General features: G+C 63.9%; 3 protein-coding genes across 3 annotated transcripts in view; 2 read left to right on the plus strand and 1 right to left on the minus strand.

The window, feature by feature from the left end:
* Positions 1-781: 781 nt before the first annotated feature.
* EMIHUDRAFT_250672 (hypothetical protein) lies at positions 782-1,998 on the plus strand (the record flags this gene model as incomplete). The annotated part of the gene is made up of 2 exons (XM_005756530.1): positions 782-1,546; positions 1,630-1,998. 2 exons carry the CDS (start codon positions 782-784, stop codon positions 1,996-1,998), a joined length of 1,134 nt encoding a protein of 377 aa, XP_005756587.1.
* A 240-nt stretch (positions 1,999-2,238) lies between these two features.
* On the minus strand, positions 2,239-2,670 carry EMIHUDRAFT_250673 (hypothetical protein; the record flags this gene model as incomplete). The annotated part of the gene is made up of 1 exon (XM_005756531.1): positions 2,239-2,670. One exon carries the CDS (start codon positions 2,668-2,670, stop codon positions 2,239-2,241), a length of 432 nt encoding a protein of 143 aa, XP_005756588.1.
* A 5,003-nt stretch (positions 2,671-7,673) lies between these two features.
* Positions 7,674-8,307, plus strand: part of EMIHUDRAFT_250675 (hypothetical protein) — a gene marked incomplete at both ends in the record, with an annotated part of 2,374 nt that continues 1,740 nt past the window's right edge. Inside the window, 2 exons of the mRNA XM_005756532.1 lie at positions 7,674-7,760; positions 7,837-7,872. Coding sequence (XP_005756589.1) covers positions 7,674-7,760; positions 7,837-7,872 — 123 coding nt within the window. The remainder of the gene's footprint in view (positions 7,761-7,836; positions 7,873-8,307) is intronic.

Here is an 8,307-nt window from a genome sequence, read left to right on the forward strand (position 1 = left end):
TGCGCGATTGAGCGGCAGGGAGGGTGCACAAAGCGCAACAGGTGCATCCCCTGCCCCTGCCCTCTCTCGACCGGGACAGGCCGCCGGCCCGCCGCTGCGCCGTGCTGTGCTCGGTGTCGATCGGTGTGGCGCGGGTCGGCTCACAGCTTGCCTGCTGGCTTCTCCCTCGCGAGTATTCGTGGGATGAATTCGTGAGACACACGTGTGAGTCCACGCTGGGTGTATAGCAATGTTTTGATTTGAGGGCTGGGCGCTAGAGTATATAGAAATCGAAAAATAAAAGGATACAGTGCGAGGCGTGGCGATAGAAATCGGGGCGTCGGCATCCAGCAGCCGATTTCTGTTTCGGCGAGGGAAATCGGGCGAGCCAGCAGCCGATTTCTGTAAGCGATTTCTGCCAAAATTTTCTTCGGCGCTGCGCGCCGGTCACTATACGGTCTAGATACTAGTACACTAAAAGGTTGCCCTGAGATACGAATTCAATCCTCCCGCTTAACCTTTATTTCGTGTGTGCGTGCTCGCTCGTGCCTCGTGCGCCGAACCAAGTTCTGCTTCAACAAACCCGTCGAGAGGCCACGTCACGCCGGTGTCCCCTTTTTCTGCATCTTTGTGAGTGTGGCAGCCCACTTTGCCAGTCCCTAGAGGTGTCTTTGACATTTGACTTCGATGTCTGGTGGGGGACGATTTATGTCTGGTGGGGGACGCAGGTGTGCTCAAAGGTTGCGGGCGTGTCACCACTCGCGCCTTCGCTCTCGACACTGGGTTCTGGACATGCAACGACATGCCGAAAAGGGAGCGATCCGCGGCGCAGGCACGCGCTGAGGCCGTGTATAGACGCGCCAATCCGGATGATAGGGGCGATCGGGGCCGTGACCGCAGGGCCGAGAAGGTCGAGTACAGACGCAGACTCAAGAAAACGAGAGCGGAGGCCGCCGCCCTCGCGGTGCCTAACGCTGCTCCTGCGGCTCTCGTTCCCGTCCCGATTCCGTCTACCGTCCCTCGGCCACGGGCCCTCGGCCAGCACGGCAGGGGCCACCTGCTCGTCGCGAGGCAGCCGAGCTTGGCACTTCCGCCGCCCCTCGCCGCTCTTCCACCTACAATTGCTCCTCGCCTCGTCGCTCCGATCCCGCCTTTGGCGCCGACCGCGAGCCGGTACGGCGGCCTCGCCCTGCGCGACATCGCCTTTGGCAGCAGCCAGGGTCGCCTCGGCAAGGGCGGCCAAGGCACCGTTAGGCTTGGCCGCCACTACGGTGGTCGTCTCGCGGTGAAGCAGCCGCTGCGCGCGAGCAGCGCCTTCGCCTCCGAGTGTCAGATCGCGGCAGCACTACACCATGAGAACATCATCTATGTGATGGGCTTTGCATGCGCCCCGCGCGAGACGCCGTTCCTCGCTCTCGACTATGCCGACGCAGGGACTCTGGGAGATTTGTTGATCGGGGATCAGAGGGGCGAGAGCCGCTCCCTCGGCGTGCAGATTGCAAGAGCAATGTCGTACCTGCACACGCGATCTCCCCCCATCGTGCACCTTGACCTCAAGCCATCGAACGTGCTGCTGTCGGCGCGCTCTGAGGGGCTTGTCGCTAAGCTGTGTGACTTTGGGCAGCGAGGCGACTAGCCGTTGGGGCGCAGCTCTCGCACTCAGGCACGCCGGGTTGGCGGGCGCCCGAGCAGGTGCGGGTGGCCCGCGACTTTGCAGTCGTGCCGCTTTCGCGTGGCACCGACGCCTGGTCGCTAGGGTGTGTCCTGGCTGCGCTCGAGGCGCCGTCGGGCGTCTGCGACCCGTACCACTTCGCCACGGGCGACGCGCCAGGCAAGTGCGACTCGCGCCTCCGACACGAGCTCGACGCAATCGTCGCGAACGGCTTCACCCGCCCGTGTGTGCCCGATGAAAGCCGGCTTGCAGGTGTGGTCAGCGCGTGTACGCACGCCCTGCCTAGCGAGCGAGCGACGTGCGCGTGGGTGCGCGCCGAGCTCGAGCAGCTTCTGCTGCAGCCGTGAGCGCAGAGAGTGACGCGCGAGTGACGGGCGAGGCCGATTGTCGATCTCTTTTCTGGTTGGTGCCATGTTTTGAGGGTGTATGAAATCTGTAATTGTCAAATGACACCCGGCTAGGCCGACACAGCCCCCCTCCCCCACTCGCCGCGCTAACAGTCTCGCACAAAATAAACAGCCGGGAGCGGGGTCGGGTCGTGTGGGCACAGCCTCAGCAGACACAGCCTGCGCGACGAGCCGGCCCGCCTAGGCAAAGGGCGAAAAGCAGAGGATCGCCGCATTCACGCCGTTGCGGCGCGACGGCGTCAGTCCCTCCGGCGTGACGGGCGGCGCGGTAACACGCGCCCGTTTCTTGCCGCCGGCGTTGACCGGAGCGGTCGAGGACGACGCAGCGGCAACTACGCCGTTGACGGGAGCCGGGCTCGGCTTCGGCATGCGCGAGAAGAATTTGTGAAGTGTCCCATGCTCGCTCGCTGGCGAGAGGGCCATCAGGCGCTTGAGCGCATCCTCCTTGTACTTGGTCACCATGTGGGCCGGGAGGTCTCGGGCTTGGCGGCGCGTCAGCGGCGGCACGACCGGCTCGTCGAGGGGGTTCTTCGTGGCGGCGACCTTGCGCTTGTGCGCGCGGACGTACACCTTGCGGACGCGTGGCTGAGGGCACTCTCCCGAGGGCGGCATGGCGACTTGCTGTGGATGTAGTCGATGTGTGCAGTGTGCAGGATTTGCACCCTTTTTGCATTCATCCTGACACGTGACACTACGCGAGCAGCACCCATGGAGGCGCTGGTCAACACTGTGCTGCTGGCTGCACACCCGAGCCTTCGCGAGCGCTGCAACGCCGCAAAGGTCGTGTCGGTCCTCGAGGAGCTCGGGGCGTACGACTCGTCCGCACTGCGGTCACTCCTCTCGTCGTTCACCGACACCGTCGCACACAAGCTGAAGGAGGAGGAAGCAGCACCGCCAGCTCTGGTCGCCGCGCTGGCGACGCATGTCGACTCGGGCAGCCTATCAGAGCCTCAGAACATCGGCGGCGCGATGGACGCGACAGCTGCAACCTCCTCCTCGAGCAGCGCCGCCGCTGCTGTCACCCCGAGGACGGTGAAGGCGAAGGCCGGCGGCGGCAAGCATAGCACGCTGCAGCAGAAGTCGATCGGCGCGTTCTTTGCTGGTGGCACCAGGACTACGTACGCGACGCTGCCGGGCATAGGCCGTCAGATCAGATCCGTTACCTCGCTCACGCCCGAGCAGCTGCAGGCTGTGGGCAAGGCGCCCGAGAAGTTCACGTCGTGCGCCAAGGGCTGTGGGCAGACATTCTTGCACGGGCCTGCGCGCGTTGCGCACGAAAAGTTCTGCAGCGGTCGCGCGGCCGAGACGGCCGCCGAAGTCGCCGCCGCCGCAGAGGCTGCCGCCTCCGCTGCCACCACCACCCAGCCCGCCACCGCCGTCACCGAGGCTGCCGCCGAAGCCGCTAACAGCAGCGACGACGAGCAGCCACCCGCGAAAGCACCAAAGCTGCGCGCGGATGGCGGCATCAAGCAGAGTGGGCTCCGCCAGGGCGAGAAGAAGGGCATGAAACACTCGCTCTACTTTAAGCTCGAGGTGGTGCGCACGCTGCGCAGGTTGCAGAGCCTCGAGAAGCGCTGGGAGAAGGCGCCGAGTGGCTGGCGTGGCGCCGGCATCGAGACGTCGGAGATTCACAAGGGCGTACACCCCTCCCTCGTGTCCAAGTGGGGCGGCAAGGAGGACGAGCTGCACATGGCGCTGCAGCACGAGAACCGCGTCAGCCGTAAGCAGAAGCACCGCACCGGCACGATGGCGACGTTCCAGTCGCGCGGCGCACGGCGGACGACCCTCCATCGCGGCCGCGCGCCGCCTTTCGCTGCGGTCGAGGTGGAGCTGCACAAGCGCTACCGCGACAAGCGGACGCGTGGCGAGCGCGTGACCGGCCAATGGCTTCGCGTCTCCATGAAGCGCCTCGTGCGCGAGTTCGCCGGCGCCGACGTGGCCGACGGCTTCAAGGCGTCCAAGTGGTGGCTGCGGTCGTTCGCGCGGCGCTTCGGCATGTCGCTCCGGCGCAAGTCGAACAGCCGCGCCGAGTCCGTCCTCGTGCGGCTGCCGAAGATCAAGCGCTGGCACGCGCGCCTCCGTCGCCGCCTCCGTGGCGGCCTGCAGGAGAAGCTCGACCCAAAGTGGGGACGCTGGTTGCCGCGCAACCGGCTGAGCGTCGACCAGGTGCCGTGCAACCTCCGAGCGGGCGATGGGCGCACCTACGACGACACGGGCGCCAAGCGCGTCTGGCTGGCGGGGGCGAAGGCTGACGACGGCAAGCGCTTCTGCACGCTGCAGATCGTCGCGCGCGCGAGCAACGGCGACGCCTCGATGCCGCGGCACGGGCAGCCCAAGCTGTGCGTGATCTTTCGCGGCCAGGGCAAGCAGATCTCGCAGAATGAGCGAGATGCGCGCCACTCCGACGTGCAGGTGCGCTTCCAGCCGAAGGCGTGGGCTGACGACCAGCTCTGCGAGGACTTCGCGGACGTGGAGATGCGCGAGGCGACGGCGGCCGCACGCGCCGCGGGCGAGCGGAGCGTCGCCATCTTCGACAACCTCTCCGGCCAGACGACGCCCGAGCACCTGCGCAACCTGCAGCGCCGCGCCCACTGCGACCGCCACCTGCTGCCGACTGGCTCGACGGGCGAGCTGATGCTCATCGACGGCGGCATCGGCGTCCGCCTCAAGAACCTGATGGGCGACGAGATGGACACGTGGCTCGAGCAGCCGGGCCACCTCGAGCGCTGGACCAAGGGCCCCAAGGAGGGTGGCCTCAAGGCGTGGCAGAAGCGTTCGCTCATCACGCAGATCGCGGGCCGAGCGTGGGAGACGCTCTGCGCCACGTATGACTTCGAGAAGTCGGCGCGCAGCCTCGGCCTGCTCATGACTGTCGACGGCTCCGGCGACGAGCACATCTGCGTGCAGGGGGTGACGGACTACACCTTCAAGGACGAGGACGGCGGATCGGACGGCGGGGAGAGCGAGGCGGACGAGGACGAGGCGGAGCTCGCCGATGTCGACGAGGCGGCGGGCGAGGAGGAGGGCGAGGAGGAGGGCGAGGAGGAGGCGGAGGACGGCATGGAGGACTCAGAGGACGAGGACGAGGACGACACCGCCGTGCGCATGCAGGCATGCGGCGAGGCTCCGGCAATGCCCCCGAAGGGCTACGTCTATGCGGCGACGTGCCCGCCGCTGGCGAACGACGACGAGCAGCGCGCGCTGTGCCGGCGCAAGATCCTCGCCGCGCACCTCCTCGACGGCGCCACCGGCTGGTACGTTGGCACCGTGCAGCACTTCGGCGTGGGCTCCTCGTGGCGTCAGCCTGACGCGACGCACATCGTCATGTACTCCCAGAAAGAGACGGGCACCAAGCACCTCGCGGGCCGTGTCGCGTGCAAGCTAGCCGCCGACAACTATGGCGCGAGCGAGTGGTGGCTCCTGCTGGAGCCGGCGCCAGAGAGCTGAGCATGAGGGACTTGACGTGTTGCGTCACTGTTCACGCAAAGACACAACCCCGGGCCCAAGACTCACACTGTTCACACTATAGAGAGGGTGAAAATTGCGTTTCACCATGACTGTAGACTGAGAAGAAAGTGAAAGAACGACCTCTCTCTAAAAAGTCGTATGATTTCTAAAATTTTCTTCGCGCCTGCGGCGCGGCAGATCAGAGAAATCGGGCCGGCCTCGTGCCAGCAGCCGATTTCTATTTCGGCCAGGGAAATCAGCCAAATTTCCAGCAGCCAATTTCTAAACACCGATTTCTAAGGCAAGAGCACGCACTGTAAGTTAATCGATAAGAAATAACTCCGGCGCCTCCCCCGCGCCGGCTTAACGGCGTTGTATAACGGAACGACCCCCCCCCCCCCCCGTTATGCATGCACAACATGTACATGTACATGCACATGCACTAGAACTAACGTGGCCTGCTAGGAGATGGGTAAAAGGGAGCAAGGGTTGTTGCACGAGTATATGGGACACGATGTGTCTCAAATATGAGGGGTTTTGACTCCTACCAGCTCCTGACGCTATCCCTGGCAGCTCTAATGACCAGGATCAGTAGTGCTATAATAGAGGGTGCCCATACTAGCGCAGGAGCTGCCACACTCGCCCGGACCGTCCCTTTCTGGGTCCGGTTCCGCAGCCCGCGAGAGCCGACAGCGGGGCCGTGCCGCGGGTGCCTACTGCCGAGTGCCACAAACACTGCGCCGTCCCGCCATCAGCTACAGGCTGTCTTGTGTGATGGTTGGGATGTCCAAACGCCACCATCTTGGCTCTTGCGACCTCAAACCCGCGAGCTGTATGGGTGGTCCTGACGTCGACAGACGCCCGATGACCACGGTGAAGCTGAGCCGGAACGCGTCGACAAGTCTCGTCTGAGCCCGTGGCGGTCGCCGGCTGAGTCGCCGTGCACGGCCCGGTACCTCAGGCGTCACCTCCGCAGCCTCAGGTCTCAAACTCCACCACCTCCGACGGACGCCGTCGGTGGCACGCTCGGCGGCGAGTTTGTGGCAGCTCCACAGCGAGCGCGGCATCGAGCCTATTCGGTCTGGTCGGTTCGGCGCACTCCCTGGGTGCCAGGGAGTGCGCCGAACGCGCGAGCGGTGCGTCCTGGCAGCCCGCGCTGGCTCCGGAGCTGCCACAAACTCGAGACACGCTTTTTTGGGACATTTTCGACGCTTTTGTCCCATTTACTCGTGCAACAACCCGCAAGTCCCCGCCCATGCGATGTTTGTTTTCGATATTTGACCTTTGCCGTTTGCGCGGAGACCTTTCGTGTGGTCGGCACCCTAAGCGGGGGACTCCCCGTGATGCGGGGGACTACGCACTAGCCGTCTCGGTTCTACAGTCCCTCGGGCCCCTGCTGCTCCTAGATCTCCGCAAAGTCCTGCTCCTTCCCTCGTACACCAATTTGGTTTGGCGCCGACGGACCGCCCAAACCACCACCCTCGCCCAGGGATCTACAATGCTGTCTCAGGTCCGACAGGTTCGGCACCGGGCACCGCCTCGGTATACAAAATGCGCCTGCGGGCGGAGCCTTACAGATCACAGTAGGTAGGTAGGTAGGAAGGTGAAGAACAGCCAGGCTCGGACTGGACACCAACGCGGTATGGGTGGACGCGGGACAGATGATGACGACACCTCACGCATGAGCGACACACACAGACACAAACAGGCTCACAAGACACACAGCCAGCTGGCTGCCACACACCCTGAGGTGGCGTACACATAACTCAGGGCCACGTCCTCCCTGTCGCCCCCCTAAGCACACACGGTGCCAAGAGTACAAACAAGGGCGCAACAACACAACAGGCGACAGGAAGTAACGTGTGAGACTAGAGCAGGCTTGCTCCACCTCTAGCAATCTCGCCGCCCGGCGAGGCACGGACGAGACCGTGTGTGGGGTCTAGTGAGGTGTCTATGGACGCTCTCCTCACAGGCTAGCTGCCTACTGCTAGCCCTACCTCGCACTCACGGGTGATGACAATTCATTGGGTGAGTGTTTGCGAGCAGAAGCGCGTGTGCTAATTCTAGGCCGCACGTCGTGGCACTATGACGGAGTTAGACGTGCGGCCGCAGCGCGCCCGCCGCAGGCTCGGCGATGCGCGCGTGTTAGCGAGAAAGTTGCGTGAGCCATGCCCGACTTTTCGAAGGCGAGCGAGGCCTCTGCCTGCGACGAGTGCCAGCCGCGCTGCGGAGCCACGCCCTTCGAGCCGCGTCCCGTCGGCACCGTCCCTGAGAGCTGAGTGTGTCTCGCCTTGGCGACACACACTCGACGAGGACAGTCCTGCTGACGAGAACGTGTCGCGCGCCGGCGACGGTTGCGGCGAGAGGGTAGAGATTCACGCCTCATGTAAAATTCACGCCTCAAAGCGCGGGAGAACGAATTCCGGCGTTTTTCATAATTCTCACCCTGGTCCTTGCTATACTACTCGAGTACTAGTACCAACTGCATGCCGCTTCTCTTCCAGAGCACAACTTTGGGCTCATCTCCAACACTGCCGGCCTACCAACAGCCACACGCCCCCTCGCTACCACATTGAAGCGGAAGCGAGACACTTCCCTGGGAGGAAAATAAATTTAGGCCCGCGGCGGGAACACTGCTCCTCTTGCCTCTGTTATTTTCTGTTATTCTTTTCTTTCCTACGCAAAAGGAAAGCTGCAATGCTGGCAGCTATAAAGACCGTGTGATGCGCCTTTGAGAGTCAAAGCAGCGAGTACTAAAAAGAAAAAACCCCGGTTCCAGAGCGGGAAGCGAGCACGAGCGCG

This window comes from Emiliania huxleyi, assembly GCF_000372725.1.
Source record: "Emiliania huxleyi CCMP1516 unplaced genomic scaffold EMIHUscaffold_965, whole genome shotgun sequence".
NCBI classification, from domain to species: Eukaryota; Haptophyta; order Isochrysidales; family Noelaerhabdaceae; genus Emiliania; species Emiliania huxleyi.